Raw genomic sequence first — 22,570 nt, 5'->3', positions numbered from 1 at the left:
GGTTAAAAATTCAGGGATAGCAGGGTACGTTTATTTGGGTTCCTTTTAAAATGACAGCGGCCGCCAAAAAACAAATAAAAGTGCCTTGGATGTTATATCAACATAGTGGGCAAGTCGACAATAAAATTACAACAATAAACACAATAATAAGGCGATAAAAAATGTTAAAGAGTAGAGAAGAGCGAAGTTCAGGAAGAAAAGGAGTATTATTTCTTTTTTTTTGCTAATTATGTTACTATTAAATGTTTTTGACTTGGATATAGGAACATATATATATTATTATTATTATATTTTTATATATAAAAATGATTAAAAAATTGCAATACTGTTAATAAATCCTTTATAAACAAAATAATAAGTTGTAGACGTCATTTGCTTCAAAAGTTGGACAGACGTATGTATGTACAGAATGTATTTTGGGCTAGATAAAGCTTCTAAAAGTTTTAGAGTGACTTTGGGCTGGATATTTTTGGTGGACCTGGCAACAGGCATCCCTGTTCTTAGTCTGAGGCCTAGTGTTTGAATTTCCACTGTGGAATGTCTTTCTCAGTCAGGAGATAATGATTCACACACACACATGCACACGGTCATTGTTGCATCATTAAGGGGGAAATTCACACTTCTTTTTTCAGCATATTTCAGTTGAAAAGAACACATTCAGATAGGGTTGCCACACCACAGCTCCTCTGGAATATTTGTTAAAACTACTGTATTATAAAATAAATTATCATTCATTCACTTTCAAAACAATACATTTACTAACAAAAAAAATACTACTAATATAAGCCACGTCCCATGCACTGACATCTTTTGGCAGAACATTATTCATGTGTTATTCATTATTCACTGAACAAATTTTGTCCCATATTGGTTCAATATGATACGCAACATTTAGTTGCCAAATAAATGCAGATTCCAAATTTTTTACGTGATGAGATAGTTGTTAAAATGATTTTACTGTAGAAAAACTAACAGACTTGTAGTTCTTGCCAACACCAATGTAAAGAAATACATCACAAACACAGCCATTTCCTTTTCAATTAAAACCAACCAGTAAAAACTGTCTTATCTATTAGGCAAGTTGTGAGTACAACTTTGTATGGGGGACATTTTAAAGGCATTCAACTGTTCAGATCCCTGAAGAATCTGTAGAGCTCTCTAGAGCTGTGTGTGTGTGTGTGTGTGTGTGTGTTGGGTAGGGGCTAGATAAATGTTGGGTGGGCTACATAAACAGTGGGTTGTAATGAACAGGATGGGGATTTCCCAGCACAATCTGCAATAACAGAGTCGACTGTGTTTCAGTGCGTTACAGAGATGAGGGCTGGTTAAAGCGAAACTCTTTAGTGTGTTATTAAAATAAGAGCTGATTAAAAAGAAATGCTGTAGTGTGTTACAGGAATGACGGCTGTGTAAATACAGTGTAAATACAATTGCGTAAATGATATCTGCCTTTACTGTAACAGCCGCTCCGCTCTCATTACAGAGACAAAGCAGCTGCTTATAAACATAATACACACACACACACACACACACACAAACACACACACACACAGACACACACACACGACCCTTTGTAGATAAAGAGGAAGCAGGTGTCTCCAGGTTTCATTGAGGACCGCTGCACGGTTACAGCGCCATGGTAACAGCTCTTCACAGACAACTGACAGCAGATATGAGCATGATGGATCTCTCACTCAAAACACAGAGAGAGAGAGAGAGAGAGAGAGAGAGAGAGAGAGAAATTAGATAGATGGAGGAAATTAGTGTGTGAGAGAGAGATCGACAAAACCGACAAAAGACAGTGAAGAAAGTGAGAGAAAGAAAAGCAGAGAAAGGAGACATAGAGAGAAACAGAAAAGAGAGAGAAAGTTTTAGGGAGAAAACAAAAATGAAAGGGGGAAAAAAGAAAAGCAAAGAAACGCAAAGAAAAGAATGAAAAAGGATAGATAGAGAGAGAAAGAGATAGAGAGGAAGAGAAAGTGAGAGAACAAGGAAAAAGATAAAAACAAACAAAAAGAGAGAGAGAAAGAGAGAGAGACGGGATACTGATGGGAAAGATCTGAGAGAAAGAGAGGTGGGAAAAGATGAAAAAAGGGAATATTGGAGAAGAACATGAGAAAAAGACTTAGAAAAGAGTAATACAGAGAAATAAAGAGAGAGAGAATAACAAAAAAGGAATGGGAGAGAAAAAAAAAAGTACTGATGAGACCCATTTTCATTTTCTGCAAATAAATGCTCTAAATGACAATATTTTTATTTGGAATTTGGGAGAAATATTATCTGTAGTTTATAGAATAAAACAACAATGTTCATTGTTCTCAAACATAAACCTATAAATAGCAAAATCAGAGATAGTGGCCTCTTAATTTTATCCAGAACTGTATATCTGAGGAAAAATAGAGGTGGAAAGAGTTGAATGTAGAATGGAATTAAGAAGAAAAAGAAAAGAGAGTGATACACAGAAATATAGAGATATAAAAAATATATTCCAGAAAGAAAAAACATATTTTTGGAGTGAGACACAACAAAACACTGTTACACAGATAACATGGGTCTGTGATTGGACCAGGAGGGTTTGAACATGGGCCCCATCTGGGTTGTACCCCATTATTACATCCCAACTTAATGCCAGATGGGTCCCATTTAGGCCCCATGTGGCATTAAGGATGGGGTCCATTTCGAATGATGTCCATGTCACGGATGACCCAGGCAGGGAGACGAGGAGACGGACGCAAGTGCAGGTAGGGTGAAAATAAATAATAATAATTTAATAAATAAATAACAAGTAAACAAGGAACAAGTAAACACGTAAACATAAACAGGGAGATATATACAAGGAACAAGGGAGTGAACCAAATAAATGAAACTAGATAAACAAATAATCAAAAACCAAAACAAACCAGTCAAACTAGAGAACATAAACTAAACAAACAAGAAGTACTAAAGATATAAACAAACAGAGTAAATAAACAAAGAACAAACGAGGGACTGAATAAATACAAAACTAAACTGGGCAGGGATGTATATATATATATATATACAAGGAAACTAACAAGAATCTAAACTAGACAGGGAATAACTAAACTAGACAAGAATGAATAAACTAAACAGGGCAAGGAGAAAACAAAGGAAAATAACAGAGAACTAGAAATAAACAAGAAGATATAAACTAGGAGCTAGGGCTAAGGCTGTAATAAACAAGAGACACGGAGAGACAAACAACAGGTGTTAGTGCAAAGACCGACGGAGGACAAGTGATAGAGGAGGGCTATTTAACCAAACAGGACACACACTAGAATAGGAAACACCTGGGGAAGGGGCGGAGCTACAAATGAGAAACACATGGTGGAAAACTACTGACAGGAGACACAGAGGGGCACAGGTCACGTGGGAATAACACACAGAGACATGAGACAAGACCAGGACGTGACAGTCCATGTGAGTCCAAATGACAATGTTGGAAGGGTCAGATCTATACTATGTGCTTTTCAAGACATAAGAAGTGATTAAATTATGATGTTATTATATTGTTGTTAGTATGTACAGTTCCAGGGTCAGTAATATGTGGATTAAAGTGCAGTTCATTTCACAGTAGGAGATGAATAGTGTGTGTGGTGCAGCTGGAACACAGTGTGTATTCAGGCTGGCAGGTGCAGCACGTCACATAATACACTTCAGCAGCTCGTAACCGTATACACTCGTCTCCTGCCGCTGCTTTACACACTAAAGCTGCACACAAGCCATGTTTTATTAATCTGTTTCCATCCTCACCAGCCTTCATTCAGAGCGGGACTTTTATTATGGAGATGAGCTCATGTCCTCATGTGTGAGGCTGTGTGGTCAATAATGCATATTTGAGTAGCTTTTCTGATCAGAGTAAATGAGATTCATTGTGGGCAGTGAGGAGGCCGAGGACGTCACCTGGCTGCTCATCAGTGACGAAAACCTCTGATCTCCAAAAAGGAAAAAAAAACAATGGGAGTCAATGTAAATAGATTTTATTTGAAGTCATTTTGGAGCATTTCTATTGGTCCACACATCATTAAAAAAATGGACATGCAAGAAGAGATAATATTAAAGATAATCTTACTTCTGATTGCCGACGATACCCTGTGGTCTATATAATGTTATTATATGGTATGTAATATTATGTATATTATGTAATTAATAATATTATTCTATAATAAAGATATTATAATTGTCATAAATATAAACATATTGATAAATGTCTAAGTATGCTGTAAATATATAAACAGGTTTATGTACTTACTTAAAAAATATTAAAAGTACATTAATGTTATGCTTTAATCAAATGTTTGAAAATAAACTTTGATCATACCTTTTAAAAAGTACCATATACTATATAAAATAATACACTACTATGAAGTACACTTTTATTTTAGTGTAATTCAATATAGTTCTAAAATACTTATTTGCAAATATACTTTTGTACAAATTTAAGCAAAGTGTGTTAAAAACAACTGTTACAAGAGTTCACTTAAAGTACAATGTATCATGTTACTTTTTAGAAAGTAAATTGAAAAAATGTAAAGTAAATTTTTTACACTCCTAAAATTGTAGTACAGTATATTAAAATATATTTTTATACCCAATGAAGGAACAAAAGCATATTTTGTTGCTGTCCCAGGAAAAACACTTATCACCAAAACAGCAACTTTACAGGAGAGAGAAAACAACCTTGTAAACTTTCAGTGGAAGTCAATGTAAAAAGAGTTTTTTTCAGGTCAGTTTGAAGAGTTTCTATTGGTCCATTCATCAAGAAATTTTGGCACAGTGTGAGGGACAGTTTATGTGTTATGTATGTAGTAAACTAAAAATCGACAAAAATGGAGATAAGTGTTTTTCATAGGACAGCGACAATTTGTACTCCAATTTGTACTCCAATGTAAAAATATATTTACCATTCATTCTTGTACATTTCTAATATACCTGGTGTATAATAGTGATACAGTTGTTATTACAGATAATCTTACTTCTGATTAAATGTATTATAATTTTAATGTAAGTATATTTAAAATATGGGGTTAAATACATGAAGTGGTATGTTTAAATGTTACTTAAAATAGTTTTATTTTAGTACAGTTTTAGTACAGCACAATTTAAGTAAGACTTTTGTACTATTTTTACACTGTAATTTAAGTATAATAAGTACATTTTAGCACTATTTGATAATGATAATGTGATTGATATTGATTAATAATGTGGCAACAAGAACACTTTAGTGCACTATAGCATAATAATTCTTACTATACTTTATTCTACTTTTTTAACTAGGGTTAGGGTAATATAAAATCACTAACGTGCACTAATGTTACTTGTGAAAGTAATGATGATACATTTTGCAGCGTATGATTTGTCTGATGTTTTATCATTTACATGTTCAATCCAGTTACAGTACTCATTGGATTCTCACCCAGTGAGAATAAGTGCCATCACACACATCATCAACCCCATTCTGCTGTATACAGAAGAGCAATCCCGCCATCTCCTGGCCAGCCCATAATACTACAGCCTGGACTCCAGTGTGTCTGCAATCCTGAATTTATCTGACTGACTGAATTTTTATTTGATTTGATTTTTATTAAATTTTTTGAACACCATGTATCATTTTCATTACACTTCACAATTATGTGATACGTTGTGTTGGTGATCTATCACTTCTCATCTAGTAATCTCATTTATCATCTATCTGATCTATTAAGATCTCAATAAAATACAAATAAGTTTGAGGTAAAGTGACAAAATGGGTATGAATACTTTTGCAAGCTCAAAATAATGACATAGTATCTTAAAAAAATAACTAAGTGTTTCAAAATAATGACATAGTATCTTAAAATAATAACTATTATTTCAAAATAATGACATAGTATCTTAAAATAATAACTAATTATTTCAAAATAATGACATAGTATCTTAAAATAATAACTAATTATTTCAAAATAATGACATAGTATCTTAAAATAATAACTAAGTATTTCAAAAATAATGACATAGTATCTTAAAATAATAACTAATTATTTCAAAATAATGACATAGTATCTTAAAATAATAACTAATTATTTCAAAATAATGACATAGTATCTTAAAATAATAACTAATTATTTCAAAATAATGACATAGTATCTTAAAATAATAACTAAGTATTTCAAAAATAATGACATAGTATCTTAAAATAATAACTAATTATTTCAAAATAATGACATAGTATCTTAAAATAATAACTAATTATTTCAAAATAATGACATAGTATCTTAAAATAATAACTAATTATTTCAAAATAATGACATAGTATCTTAAAATAATAACTAATTTTTTCAAAATAATGACCTAGTATCTTAAAATAATGACCAGCAGGTGGTCCAGTAGGCTAAGCGCTCCTACTATGATCAGGAGATTGCGGATTCAAATCCTGTTTATGTAGCAATCACAATTGGTCTGCTCTCTCTGGGTGGGTGCAGTAGATGGTGCTCTTTCCCCTCATCACTCCTAGGGTGATGTCGATCAGCACGAGGCGTCTGTGAGCTGATGTATCAGAACCGAGCCGCTGCGCTTTCCTCCGAGCGTTAGTGTTGTGATGCTGCTCGGTAATGCTGCATCAGCAGCAGCTCAAAAAGAAGCGGAGTCTGACTTCACATGTATCAGAGGTGTTGGGGCATTACTAGTGATAGGGGGAGTCCTAATAAGTAGGTTGGGTAATTGGCTGTGTAAATTGGGGAGAAAATGGGATAAAAATTAAAAAATATATTTATAAAAAAAATGACTTAAAATTGAAAGACTGACTAAGTATCTCAAACTAATGACTTAAAACTGCGAAATAATGACTTAGTATTTCTACATTTTGGCTGTGCCTCTTGCCAGGCTGCCAGTGTAAATAAGAAGTTGTTCTTAATGATTTGCCTGTAAAATAAAGGTTTAATTTTTTTTTAAAGTGACTTAAAACTGCAAAATAATGACTTAGTATTTCACATATTGACTAAGTATCTCAAAATAACGACTTAAAACTGCAAAATAATGTCTTAAAACTGCACAATAAAGACTTAGTATTTCACATATTGACTAAGTATCTCAAATAATGACATAAAACTGCAAAATAATGACTTAGTATTGTAAAATATTAACTTAGTATCTCAAAATAATGACATAGTGTCTCAAAATAATGACTTATTTCAAACTAATGACTTAGTATCTCAAAATAATATTTTACTATCTCAAAATGAGAAAGTATCTCAAAATAACAACGTACTATCTCAAATATGGCAAAAAATTGCTTCCATATATGTATGATTTTACTGCATAATGATTTCACGTTTCGGCCACTAGATGTCTCTCTTATACAACTAAAATACAATAAATAGCACTTTTCACTCATATCAAGTCAAGTCAAGTAAAGTCAAGAGGCTTTTATTGTCATTACATCTGAGTACAGGTACACAGTGTAATGAAATTACGTTCCTCGGGAACCATGGTGCAACATAGAACAACAAGCAATAGACAACATAAAGTGCAGGAGTGACGACAGTGCAACATGAAACTATAACACTAAATAACAATAAATACAATAAATACAAAAGACGGGACAATTTAAAGACAGGACCGTGCAGTACCGATACGGTAGAATAGTGTTTAGTGAGGATAAGGTGCAGAGGTATGTAACATACTGAACATAAATCTAGAACATATATAATCATAGCAGTTACTGAGGTAGAGAGTTTATAGTTTTTGATAGTGGCAGCAAATATTGCTGATAGGAATAAAGACATTTCAGTCTCTGAGTGTGTGTGTGGGGTTCGGTTCAGTTTGTGTGTGTGTGTTTGGTGGGGATCAGTTCTGTCTCTGTGCGTTGAGGAGTCTGACTGCCTGGTGGATGAAGGTGTTGTAGATTCTGGTAGTGGAGGCTCTGTGAGTTGAGGAGTCCGATTGTCTGGTGGATGAAGCTGTTGCAGAGTCTGGTAGTGGCAGTGTTGGGAAGGTTACTTTTAAAATGTAATCCCTTACAGATTACTGATTACATCACTCAAAATGTAATTTGTAACGTAATCAGTTACATTACTTCAAGTGAGTAACGTAATCTGATTACTTTGGATTACTTACAATATTGTCATTTTTTTAAGCCTGAATAAATGTAGCAACCACATATTGCATATTATCCTTTTATTTTTCTTTCCAGTTAACAAATAGATAAACAAATAAAAAAGCCTTTTCAATCACCCTATAAAAATACTTATGAAAACATTTCATCAAACAATTTTATGAAACACTTCTATAAATTGATGATAAAACAATTTAAAACCAAACAATGTAACAACAACTGTAAGCTATCTACTTGCAGGTTTGCCACCAGTGTTAATTTTGACAACAAATTTTGATTTAGTCTTAGTCATAGTTTTGTGACGAAAATAGCATTTAGTTTTAGTCACAATTCAGTAATTTAGTCGACTTAATGTCATAAGAATATAGTCTACTAAAATTACAGTAAATTTAGTCGACTAAAATGTAAAGGGTGTAAATGTAAATGCTTTTTCATCAGTTCCCTTGAATTATTAACTCTACACGTATACGAAATGAAACGTTTAATAACCAATTGAGTAATATTGTTAATGTTTGAATGTGAAATATATTTATATATGATTTAATGTATATTATTATTATTCTTATTATAGGTGTGTGACTATATGTATTTTACATTTAAAATTTTGCTCTAGAAATCAGGTCATAAAACAACTGAATAGTTAAATTATAGTTTAAACAGAGCTGTAGATGCAAAAACAGCTTTTGAAGGATCTAGTTTTATCTCCAGCAGTAACCCAGCACACCTACTGGAGCTACAGTCTATAAATGAGATCAAAAACACACCTTCACACACTGTCCTGTAGAGATGCTCTCAGGATGTACTGAGAGACTTCATGAGTTAAAGTGAGAAACTTATGAGAAAGTGCTGTAAGGAACTTTACACAGACTTTTGGGTTCATAGATTCACTTATTTTATTGTTTTATTTTGGATATATTATTGAGTTTCTTTCTGACCTGTTCCTGCTTTAACACTAGCTGTATCTTTCCCACTGTGAGACTAAACAGATGATCTGATCTTAATGAGTGAGTTCTGTATCAGTTCTGTGTTTTAGTGCACTGCCGAGTTAAACACCCCATCAGCTCATGAAATAACATCAGTATTAAAACGCGGACCTCTGCATGGAGATCTGTGACTCTGCTCTGCAGAAGCTGAAAGATTAGTGGCGTTTTTACCGGAGATGGAGTCGCTCCACACGGTTTACACGTTATCTTGTTTTTTTGCGACGTCAAAGGAGAAATATATCGCCTCTCCTCTCTCTCTCTCCCTGCTGAACACTGTCGAGTTAACTTCCAGTCGAGCTCCGTAAGTATCGACAGTTTAATTCCCGGGTTTGTAACTGAGCGCGCAGCGCTACTGCAGGAAAAACAGGTACTGATTGGATGAGTACCCCGCTTGTCCCGCCTCTCCACCTTCGCTAAAGTAGCAGTGATTGGATCTCTTCCTAACTGGTCCCTACCTTTCACAGAACTAAATCAGTTCTGATTGGATTTCGTCCCTGCCAAACATTTTCGTCTCGTTTTTATTCGTTGACCAAAATGTCAATTAATTTCGTCTCGTTGTGTGTGCGGAGCCGCTGTCTGCCCCTCCTCCCTGTGTGTGTGTGTGCGCAGCGAGATGGGAGAAGGGGCAGACAGTTCCCTGTCATATCAGAGCGATTCACCGCAAAATGTTATTTGCGTTTTGTCAGTGTTGGAAGAGCAAAAAAATAGGAAAGTACCGCAATGTAATCCTTTAATTTTAGCAGAGTAACTGTAATCTGATTACCATTTATTGAAGCAGTAACTGTAACGGATTACAGTTACTTATAATTTGTAATCTGATTACGTAACGCCGTTACATGTAATCCGTTACTTCCCAACACTGGGTAGTGGAGGCTCTGTGTGTTGAGTAGTCTGATTGTCTGGTGGAAGAAGCTGTTGTAGAGTCTGGTAGTGGAGGCTCTGTGAGTTAAGGAGTCTGACTGCCTGGTGGATGAAGCTGTTGCAGAGTCTGGTAGTGGAGGCTTGGAGGCTCCTGTATCTTCTGCCGGATGGCATCAGAGCGAAGAGTCCGTGTGAGGGATGGGTGGGGGCGTCCACAATGCTGGTGGCTTTGCGGATGCAGCGTGTGGTGTATTAAAGATCATGGAATAGAAGTATGAATATTGATTATTAGCTGTTACCTAGGCTTGGAAACTCACACACACGTATAAGTTGTGAGGTGTTATCTAGTGAGTGAGTCTGATGTTATCTCATTAACTCATGTTAACAGAGTTGGACAGTAGGTGCCTGATGGGTCAGTGCTACGTTTATCAGTAATATTTGATAATGGTGATATGGTCTACTGTGTGTATTTGTGTGTTTATAATAGTAAACAGTATTTTAGCCAGTCATGCTAAATTATCAATGTTTTAATAACTGTGACTCCATACATACAGTGTGCACAGACTGCAGTTAGTGAAGAAAAAAAGTATGTATTAATTTAAAATTGTTATCTTTGAAACGATAGAAATGCTGTTATATTATTATTATGTCAGTGTAATTTAATGGTCTTAAAATCACAATAATATAGTTTATCGCAATATTTTCTGGGAAGGTATATTGTCCAGAAGAAAATACTTATCGTGACAGGCCTACTGGGCATAAAACTTTAATATTTTATTTTGTACATTAAGTATAGTAAAGAATTAACAGTGTTTACATAAATTTTATTTCTGGAAAACTGAAAAACTCAGTATTTACTCAATTATTATTATTTTTATTATTTATTATATATTTTATTTTTGCCTCTTTTAACATAAGCAGGTTGGATTATCTATCAGATTGAGGGGGGAAATCAAGAAAATATTTTACAAATATATTTTCTGGAGTTTTAATTGCGAGGGGGTAGAAATTAAAAAGTAGAAAAAGAAAAACAATAAAAAATTAATTTTAATTAAATCGTCATGTGCATCATTTAAATAGCAACAGTGCTTGTGAATACATCTGCGCTGATGGGCGTGGTGGTCTGGAAGTGAGTTGTGTTCAGGTACATTTCTGGCGTATTGCTACCTTGGCAGTGGAAAACACAGGTGCTCCCCTGTCTGAAATGAACCTTTATAACTATTAATCAATATTTTAAGGTTCATTGCTATCTTGGCAACACTCAACGCGCATACATCTCCACTTGATGCAGCAGCGCACAAACCCAACTTTTACATCAACAATAAACAGAATGCAAAATAAAATATAACATTGCTTTTCCTGTAAATGAGCTTTTCACACACCTTCACAGCGTAAACCAGGAGGTCAGTTTCCTGCTTCCTGCTGAGAAGTGCAGAAGCTCCGCACTGTTAAAATACCAATTCGCCGAAGTCAGAGCATGCACGTGCTCTTTAAAGGGAATGGCAAGTGACACAATGATTTATTTCACTTTTTTTTCACTTTATGCCCAAAACACACCCATGATCAATAAAGAGAATTAGTTCATGCATTTTGCAAGGTGTACTTTTCCCGTTGTTTTGATAGCAAAGACACACTGATGCCCTAAATCATGCTGCACAGTGCACAATCGATGGTTCATCTATAGATCGCTAAAATAGGGCCTTAATTTAACTTTCCTTAGTTCATAGCATCTGTGGCCTGTGAACAGTGATCCCTAAATCATCACACACTCCTCTCAAACTGTGTGAAGTTGTTCATTATTAATCTGGAACAGACTTCTATTAGAGAGTACCACTCTTATCTTTAAACACGGAAAAAAACAGTTAGCATATAGCTAACCATACTGCAGTCAGACTGAAGCCTGGATTTGGATTGCAGAAATGTTCCACTAGAAGAAACATCGTCATCGTTTTCCCCAGAAAACCACAGCAAAGGAAGTAGCGTTTTATAAACGCGCGCAGAACCAGTGACTCATTTCCCCCCGTGGCCACAGACAGGCCTGTTCTGACTGTGTGTCTGACTGCATGAGATAAGCGCTATAGTTCTGGAGGATGATGTAATCTTAATGACATCACACCCCTGGCATGCTCCACAGTCAGTCCTCCGAACCTGGAGGTAATTAGAGAGGGAGGGGGGCACCTGCGGTCTTAACTGAACAAAGACCACCAGCACCATAGAATCTGAGTCTGGTTGTAATGTCTGTGTGTTTGATCTTTCTTTCCTGGGGCAATCCTGATGAGTGCCAGTTTCATCATAACATTTTTGATGGTCTTTCCAACTGCACTTGATACTTTCAAAGTCATTCTGGCCAACATTACTCAAATAAGGCTACTCACTGTTTACCAACTCTACAACTGATGCTCTTAGGCTACGTTCACATTGCAATACATCAAATCGGATTTTTTTGCTCAGATCGGATCACATTCACAAATGTAAGTGATTTGTATTTGTGTGTAATGTGAACGAATCTGTCCCTGAAACGCCTTTCATGGGTACAGTGATACCTGTATAAACATCTCCTTCTTTACCACCCAAAAACCCTTATATTAGATAGACGACTGGTAGCTTTATAAAGGGAAATGGATGCATCAGAAGCTCATATGTGGGCATTTTTTGCTGGAGTGGAGAAACACCAAACAGCTGGTCTGAGGTACATGCTCAGATCTCTCTGAATTGTATATGTATTGCTGTCTCTTCAAACAGGAGCTAACAGTGCTAGAAACAGCATGGCAGATCATTCCAGTGTTGATTGTGCAAATAACACATCAGTGTTACAGTCATATGAAAAACTTTAGGCACCCCTATTAATCTTAATCATTTTTAGTTCTAAATATTTGGGTTTTGCAACAGCCATTTCAGTTTGATATATCTAATAACTGATGAACACAGTAATATTTCAGGATTGAAATGAGGTTTATTGTTTTTAGATCATTTGAGAGTTGGTTTGATGAGCCCATGATGCCACTCTTCAGAGGAGATTCAAATAGGAGAACAACTTGCAATTGGCCACCTTAAATACCTTTTCTCATGATTGGATACACCTGGCTATGAAATTCAAAGCTCAATGAGGTTAACAAACCAATTTTGCGCTTCAGTAAGTCAGTAAAAAGCAGTAAGGAGTATTTAAATCAATAAAATGATGAGTGCCCATACTTTTGCACCGGTCAAATTTTGGTTTAATGCATATTGCACGTTTCATTTCAATCCTGAAATATTACTGTGTCCATCAGTTATTAGATATATAAAACTGAAATGGCTGTTGCAAACACCCAAACATTTAGAACTAAAAATCATTTAGATTAATAGGGGTGCCCAAACTTTTCTATATGACTGTATATGCTTTGCCCAGTAATTCACAGCTAAGGACAAATATTTTGAATTTTTATATGGAAGAAGTACAACTACCCACCTCTGTAAGTAACTACAGATTTTACATAGGATCTCTGGTGGATTTTGCATTTTACAGAGACTCTTAAACTAGATCAGCGACTAAACTGCACTTAGCAGGGCATTACACATTTTGTAGAGTAAAATACAGGGGTTGGACAATAAAACTGAAACACCTGGTTTTAGAGCACAATAATTTATTGTGGTGACGGACAGTTCTGGTGGAAACAGGAGAGTTGAGGTGAACATTGAATTCTGTCGTGATTTGTTCAGCCGTGGTTTTATGTTTTTTATTGGATACAATCCGGGTTAGCACCCAAACATCCCTTTCAGACTTACCTCTTACAGCGTCCACAGTTAATCCTGTTGGATGTGGTTTGTCCTTTATGTTTGACATTACCCTGGATACCGTGGCTCTTGATGCATCACAAAGACTTGCTGTCTTGGTCACAGATGCTCCAGCAAGACGTGCACCAACAATTTGTCCTCTTTTGAACTCTGGTATGTCACCCATAATGTTGTGTGCATTGCAATATTTAGAGCAGAACTGTGCTCTTACCCTGCTAATTGAACCTTCACACTCTGCTCTTACTGGTGCAATGTGCAATTAATGAAGATTTAGCCATGAAACCTCCCACACTAAAATGACAGGAGTTTCAGTTTCATTGTCCAACCCCTGTATAACATTGCAAAGACTGTTATTACTATAAAATTACTGTCTTTATTTTAAAACTTTTTCTAAATGTTGTCCATCTCACTGCCTCCTGGCGTCGCAGAGCTGTTAGCCCACTCCTCCACCGGACTAAAGCAGCGTTATACCTAGACATCTTTTAAAATAAATTAAAAAAAAAAACATTGGAATCAGACATTTAAAAGACAAAGTTTCCATAATGTTGACAACCAATCAGACGGCATAAAATCCCTGGCGCACAAACACGGGACCCAGAAGGAGTATGTAAAAACATTTTTATTGAATATCTTTGATAGTAGACAGTGCCGCAGCGTTGTGTAGTTTAACAGTACAGTAATATAGATCCTCTTCTTCAGTCTGAACCTGCACTACAACAGTGGAGCAAGAGAACAGCTGCAGGTACAGCTGCAGACGTGCAGTAACATTTATACACTTATATATCATTCATATACATGTGTGTGTTTGAGGGGGGGGGGGTATCTGAAGAAGAGGCTTTAATGAGATGGATGTTTAAAATTAAAATAGAAAGATCATACACAGTTTTTTTTTTTATTTTTATTATTTCACAGGCTGGGAACCATGCCCCACACAAACACACACACACACTCTTTCACTCTCTCAAGTATTCACACACACTCATACAGCATGGTCCCGCTAATCCCACCCTTAAACCGAGAACCAAAAAAACAAAACAAAAAACAAATAAACTAAATTAAACAATAGAGGAATCATCGTTCACAGAAAACAAATAAGGAAAAATAAGACAACGTACAATTAACAAGTGGATTGATACACAAGGCTCCATCCTCAATCTCCAAACTGGTGTGTACGAAAAAACGAACAGAAAAAGAGCAACAAAAAAAGGAATGAAACAAAAAATTAAGCTACACCTATCAAAATAAAAGTACTTCAATTAGTTCTTTGAGTGACGGCAGTAAAGAAGCATTTTTGGGTGATGAGGTTCTTTAAGTATCCACGTTGTTAAGTTTGAAGAAGATTTAAAAATGTTAAAGCTACGTTCACATTACATTAATAAATTCCAATTCTTTGCTCAGATTGGCTCAGGTTTTGGTTAAATTTTGAATTAATTTTTAATTATAATTGTGTTTTAGATAAACTATATAGACAAAAGTACTGGGACACTAACAGTAGGTTTGGAGCACGGCAGTAATTTTTTTGACGTTCACATTAATATAATAATGCACATTTTGGTGTTCGAAACAACCCATAAAAGAATGTTTGTTGTCAAGCAAAAAAATATTATTACTAATAATTTTTATTAGTTTAATTTTTATTATTTAGTTTTAATAATACAATAGAAATCCCAAACATATTTTGTTGCACCATATTTTGTGCATGTGACGTGTGCATGCAATAAGGTAAAATTCAGCACAACACTGGTGCTGTCCAATGACAACTGCGCTAATTACGTATGTACAGGTCATAAACTAGATGCATGAAAACCAATCTTCACTTTTATATTCATGTAGCATGCCTGAAATAGACACAATCTATATTGTGTCCATCTCAAATCTGATCTGAAAAAGAATGGATTGGACATGTTCACATAGCCCTTAATAAATCAGTTTTAACTAATTTACTAATGCAAAATCACTTCAGCCCTGTAATGTGAACACAGCCTGAATGTTATCAGCTCCTTTATGGAATCACTCAAAGAAGCACTTAAAGCACCTTTACTATTTTTAAGAGTGTAGAACAGAAGAAATTGGTCCAGGTGTTCACACGGAATGTACGTGTGTTTCCCTCATGTGATCCAGCTAAAGAAAGTGCTCTGGGCTCCAGGTTTATCAACACAGAAATACACTTCACGCTAATGTAGTATTACTTTCGTGGCACTTCATTCACTCAACATCTGATCTCTCCTAATGCCAGTTCCTCAGGAGTTTTTGCACTGGAATGTAGCATATGCAGAAATTTTGGTCGCAAGCCTGTCGCTAAATTGAGAAAATGAAACATAATTGTGCATCAAAGACACTATATGGAATATAGGATTAGGACACCTATATAAGCGTCCTATTCTGAACCTATTCTTTTGCTGCTCTAACAGTAGATATGCTCTTCAGCACATTCCAAAAGACTTCTACTTATCAATTATAATCACCACCACCACTCTGGAGCTCAGTGAGCTCTTTACAATCCCCCATTCTTTCACTATAACTGTGTGTAAACCAGTGCTAACGGGACTGAATCACACACTCAAATGAAATGATGATTGGGTGTGTCCCCATACATTTGTCCATATAGTGTCCTCTGCAAAAGTGTATTCCTTTTAGTGAATTTATACACTCAAAAACAACAAACAAAAGAAAAAAACGCCACATGCTATTAAACCAGGGTGCCAAATCTTTTGCAGACTGTAGCTTTCCCATAGTTAATGCACCACCAACCAAAAAAGTGCTCTGAAAGGAAGAATCAATTGGTCAATCTTTTTCTTTACAAGTCTGAAGCGATAGTTCACTGAAATACCAGCTTCCACAGTTCCACTTCGGTTGAGTCCTGAGGCTAATGTAGCTAACAAGTAAGGACTGCACAGCTGAACACAAATGCGCCTGTTCACATGTATCTGGATTAAATAATAGTTTAAAAAAAAATAGGTTTGGATTTTGGTCTCCTCTCCACAAGAAAATGCTGTTTTTGGTCACTTAAATCGGAGCTTTTTGTAAAAACTAAGGTCGTTTTCAGTTGCTTTTTTTTTTCCTTCTTTCTAACCTTTCACATTTTCTCCCACAACAGAAGGAAGATTAAGATTAGAACACGCCTCCCTCAAACTTGGTTCTGATACATCAGCCCACAGATGCAGCCTTGTGCTGATCCACATCACCCTTTGGAGTGATGAGGGGAAATAGCGTAATCTACTGTACCCACCCAGAGAGAGAGCAAGACCAATTGTGCTCTTTTAGGGCTGTGGCAACTGATGGCAAGCTGCATGACTGGGATTCGAACCAGCGATCCCCCAATCATAGTGGAAGCGCTTTAGACTGCTGGACTACTCAAAGCCCCCTGTTTTGAATTAGAACCCATGATTTTTTGACTTGTAAAGTACACTACATAGGGCGTAGTGTGTGATTTGTAATTAATCTTCTGTGAGTTCTTCCTTTATCATGCTCTTTTAATTCCTATCATACTATCGCCCCAAACAGATTTACCATGCTAGTTCAAGTGTTTTTCTTTGCTGTGTGGACAGAAATATACTTCAAAAAAGCTTTTGTTTTTAAAAACATCCAGACACATGTGAACCGGGTCAGACTATATGCTGCCTTTATCCATTCATTGTTTATTGATGTTAAGCATGCAGAATTTAGCAATTAAAATCTGATTAAACATCAAACCACTGATTTATCACCAAGTGTGTGTTCGCGTGTGCGCTCTCACATGCAAGACTGCACTGGACATCTCATAGCTGCCCAGTCGCCGTGGTCGCCATGACTACCTCTACTGTCTCTATAAAAAGTCCAAAAGCTTAAAAAAAGCAACAAAACCCTCTTTCTTCTCCAGTGAGAACTCCTGGTGATCGATTTAAAAAGCAAAACTGAATCCAACATGGCCTCGTTTTCCTTCATTGCTGTCTGGCACAAACCCAAAGCCAACAATGTGTTTCTTCACACACCATTTTAACTGAGCCATTGTTTAACTGGGAGTTAACTGAGCTGGCGTTTGGCTTTCCTGCTGTTAGGGGCAGTAGAGCTGTTTGGCTGAAGCTTCATACATATACGCCCAATCCCATTTCTAATGTGAAGGAGTAAAATTATCCCTCAAAGCATTTGGACAATTTATTGTACCATTTAAGGTGGAATGGGGAATTTTACTAGCTAGCAAAACATACTATTTGTGATTTCTTTATGTTTGTTCCGAGTAGTTGAAACAAGCTTTTATTACCTTTTATTTTATATATTTTTTTCATTCCACCTTAAATGATGCAGCATCTTCTCTGCCGCTGTTGCACCATTTAAGGTGGAACGGGAAACTTAGCTAGCTAACGAGATGTATTATTAGTGATGTCTTTATGCTTGTTCTGAGAAGCTGAAATGAGCTTTAATTAGCTTTCATTTTATTTAATTTTTCCATTCCACCTTAAATGATGCAGCATCTGCTCTGCCTCTGCTCCAACACTTAAGGTGGAATGGGAAATTTAGCTAGCTAACGAGATGTATTATTAGTGATTTCTTTATGCTTGTTTTGAGGAGCTGAAATGAGCTTTTATCAGCTTTCATTTTACATTATTTTTCCATTTCACCTTAAATGATGCAGAATCTGCTCTGCCTCTGTTGCACCATTTTAGCTAGCTAGCTATAGAGACATACTATTAGTGATTTCTTTATGCTAGTTATAAGGAACTGAAATTAGCTTTTATTTTATTTAATTTTTCCGTTCCACCTTAAATAAAATGATGCAGCCTCTAGGGAAACTAAGGAGAATTTCAGAATGCAGATTCTTCAATTGAAATATATATATATATTATAGTCTACACAACTAGGATTATCCCCTGTCAGAGTGTCAACTGACCCACAATGTATAGTGCCTCTCATACTAGTCCATCTTGTGCAACCTACACCATGTTTATAGATAAAAGTGAGCCACATAAAAACCACATACGCAAATCTATTATTATAGCTTTAAATGAGTGCTCGATGTTTCGCTATTCTCTAATTGGTGGGTTTAAATTTCTAAAGACATGTTAGCTACATTAGCCTCCTAGCTCCAGTGCTAGACCCAAGTTGTACACACAGTCAGCACACAAGCACACACACACTTCACAGAACAGCTGAACAAACGCAACACTCACACATTCATGCACACTCCTACTCCTATCACAGAATAACCTAGTTGAGGAAAAATGCACTTTCACCGTGGGTGTGTCCGTCCCTGCAGGATGTGGAGCAATCACTTCAGTTCCTCAGCAGCCAAACCCACTCTGATAACATTTAAAACCTCTCAGCTGCTCTCTCTCTCTTTTTCTCTCTCTCTCCCCTTCAGTCTCAGCTGGGCTTCCATTCTTCACTAGTGTTGCTAGACTGGCTTTCATTTTATTCCTGTTTAAAAGGTTATAAATGGTGAACGAGTGTTGGAAATGTACATGACTCCTCAGTTCAGCTTAAGAGTCAGCCTTTTTTTTTCCCAAAATAAAAAAAAACAAATAAACTAAATAAACTAAATGAAAAAAAACAAAAAACAAAAAAAAACACCAAAATACCAAGATACCAAAAAGAGGTGTGCTGAAAAGACGAGAAAACTGAAATTAATGACTGACTAAACACAAAAAAAGGAGATATACAGCCATAAAAACAATAACGACAACAATAACAACGATGACAATAAGATAACAACAAAACAAGGTGGTTGAGAGCCAAATGGTGGACTTTTTCCAGTTGTGTCCCTTATTCAGGGTAAAACGCCACACTCTCTCAGGAGTTTGGCACGAGACTCATCTTCAGAGATGGAGAGAGTGAGCGAGAGAGCAGGAGAAAGAGCGAGAGAATCCGCTATGCGTCCCTCTCCAAGCGCCTTCTTCTCACTGAAAAAGAGAGAGAGATAAAAAAGAAAACAGAGACAGTGTTAGTGATCAGTGAACAAGTTCATTTAAAGTGATAGTTCAGCCAAGAAAATAAAACATATCTATTCAGATGTCAGATGTTTGTTGTCTGAGGCTTGCTTCTTTAGATTTTTTCTTGCAGCAAAAAAATCAGGACCCTATTGGCTCTATACTACTTTAACAGGTATAATAAAAAAAATCTGAATAAAATTTAAAATAAAATTTACCAAATGAATGATACCTGCAATTTTTACAGTAATACTACAAGCAAGCTTACCGTATTTTTCACACTATAAGGTGCACAATCAATGAACATCTATTTACTGGTCTATTTTCATACACCAGATTATAAGACCTAATACTAGGTGTGGCCTAGAGGGGTATAAAGGAGCAGGAGCATTAAAAAAATGATGTAAAACTAATGAAGCCAAAAGATTTTAAGACACTGGTGTCCTAATTAACCAAAAAAGGTGTTTTTTTACTTACATCACAGCTTCAGCACAAAACTAAAGAAACAAACTTCAGACACTAAACAGTTGTCTAGGTTTTAGGTGTAAATACAATTTTTGGCTGAATTTTTTCATGGTTAACAGCAGTTCCTATGTCTGTCTCTCGCTGGTCCAAAGCACACATGCTGTGGGAGCACATACACAGTTTAACGAGATCTGATCACCTAAAGAGATTAATGGACCCAGACACTGATAGAGTCAAACACTGATCTTGTTATCATGGTGAACTCTGCCGCACTGGACTCTCAAAAGGATTCAGATGAAGACACTCTGCCTACAGACCCACCTTAACCTTAGCTGACAGTCACCGCTGCCAATAACTGTAGTTATGTGTTGAGTTTCAATGAGCTGTGAGTCAGAAACGGTCCATATAACATTATGACACAATTATGACCTGGGTGTCCCCAAATTTGGACAAATACTGACTCTTGGCAGAGCTCTTCACTGAGGTCATGTGTGGCCAGATAAGGGCAGCAATCAGAATCTGATAACTAACCAGGTATTTATACACACACATAAAACAAAAAACACACACACACACACACAGTCCAATGAGCAAGTGAATCATAAACACTCCACACATACTAATAATAATAATGATGATTATGAAGTGAAAAAGCAAGTTAAGGATATCAGTGCTGCAACACACTGCAAACCTCTGTGGCTGAAAACTCATCAGCATTTAAACCCATAATCTGAACCATTAACTGTCTGAATCAATGTGTGTGAACTTTATTACTCTATACTACTTTAACAGAGATAATAAAAAAAATCTGAATAAAATTAAAAATAAAATTTACCAAATGAATGATATTTGCCATTTTTACAGTAATACTACAATCAAAGACAGTCACGATTTACAGATTCACAGTACTGATTACCATTGTACCAAAATACAGTAATCTGTTCACAGTGGTAGTCTATAGAGACTACCACTGTGAACTGATTACTGTATTTTTCACACTACAAGGTGCACCATCAATGAACATCTATTTACTGGTCTATTTTCATACACCAGATTATAAGGCACATTTTAAGCGCCACTTCTTAGGGGACAGGGGTGTTGCCGCCAGTGTTGGGAACGTTACTTTGAAAAAGTAATTAGATATAGTTACTAGTTACTTCTCCAAAACAGTAACTGAGTTACAAAAAACGGAGTTACTCCACTGTAAAAGTAACTAGTTACCAGTAAAATTAACTATTGCGTTACCCTTTCACAGTCTGATAATACTCACCACCTCTGAACGACCGAATGGCTAGAGCTTAGCAGGTAATGCTAATGCTGCTCCAGCAGTGCTAGCTGGAGTAAGCAGCAGAATACAGGCTAATAACACTCATCCGCTTAGCGGGTAATGCTAATACTGCTGCAGAACTAAACTGAAACTCCTGTATAACTCTGTACTTCAGCAGAGTGACTTTCCTGCTTCTTACAACCTGACTGGTAGAATTCATACATAAGGTGCAGCAGATTAAAATGCGCACTGACAATTTTTGGGAAAATTAAAGAATAAAAGTGCGCCTTATAGTGCAAAAAATACAGTACCACTGATTATAGTCAGCAGTTCAGATGTGTTAAATAGTTCAGATTATGGATTGATACTGTAGATCTGTGAATGACTGAACAGCTGTTAGCACTCATGCTAAAAACCCAAGAGTAAAAAGTGATTCATGCTCTCACACTGTAAGGAGGAAAAAAATGACCTTGGTCTGCATAGAGTGTGATGTCTCACACACACACACAAGCACACACACACACACACGAGCACAGGTCACTTTCACTCAATGGCATGGGGAAAGCACGGAAAGGAACGGAGAGGAACTCCAGCTTTAAACGTGTGGAGAGAGGGAGGACAATAGAAAATTGCAGTTCTATCAACACAGGGAGAGAAAGAAAAAAGTGAGATACATTAAATTATTCATACAAAATAATGACACCAAATACCACAAGACAAAAAAGTGATAAAGAATGAAAAATAAAAAGAAAAAATTGAATGTAATCTAAACAGAGTGAGAGAACAAATTAAATGACTTCCTTTATTCGTGTGTGTGTGTGTGTGTGTGAGTGAGTGTGAGAGATCTTACACAGAGCAAGAAGGAGCTAGATAACTAGAGAGTGAGAGTGCTAGACAATAGCTAGATTCAGAGAGTCTAAGCTAGAGTTAAAGATAGACATAGAAATGCTATAGAACTAGATAATAAGAGAGTAAGAGTGAGAGAGCGAGATTGTGTGTGTGTGCGAGAGAGAGAGAGAGAGAGAGAGAGAGAGAAAAAAAAAAGGTCTGTGGTGAGTAGTGTTCTGGGGGTTCTCTGGTGGGATAAACTCAAAAATCCACCCACCCAGAACAGGAAACAGATCACCACCAGGGACCACAGAAATGACCACCCCCATCACAACACAATTACTGCTCTCTAAAACAAGGCTTAACTGTTCCAGGCTGT

General features: G+C 36.2%; 1 protein-coding gene and 1 long non-coding RNA gene across 4 annotated transcripts in view; both read right to left on the bottom strand.

The window, feature by feature from the left end:
* The window catches only part of LOC125804550 (uncharacterized), a 202,677-nt gene that overhangs the window by 82,034 nt on the left and 98,073 nt on the right, over positions 1-22,570 (bottom strand). The gene's annotated exons all lie outside the window — the stretch shown is intronic.
* The window catches only part of tmod2 (tropomodulin 2), a 59,073-nt gene continuing 50,832 nt past the window's right edge, over positions 14,330-22,570 (bottom strand). For 2 of the 3 annotated variants that reach the window (XM_022679847.2, XM_022679848.2), the window contains exon 10: positions 14,330-19,604. In XM_022679847.2, the coding sequence (XP_022535568.2) occupies positions 19,573-19,604 (32 nt within the window). In that variant the 3' untranslated portion in view covers positions 14,330-19,572. The remainder of the gene's footprint in view (positions 19,605-22,570) is intronic. The other variant, XR_007440653.1, reaches the window with a different exon arrangement.

Source organism: Astyanax mexicanus, chromosome 9, assembly GCF_023375975.1.
Source record: "Astyanax mexicanus isolate ESR-SI-001 chromosome 9, AstMex3_surface, whole genome shotgun sequence".
Classification (NCBI taxonomy): domain Eukaryota; kingdom Metazoa; phylum Chordata; class Actinopteri; order Characiformes; family Acestrorhamphidae; genus Astyanax; species Astyanax mexicanus.
The sequence above is the reverse complement of the archived record's forward strand: the minus strand, read 5'-3'. Positions and strand labels throughout refer to the sequence as shown.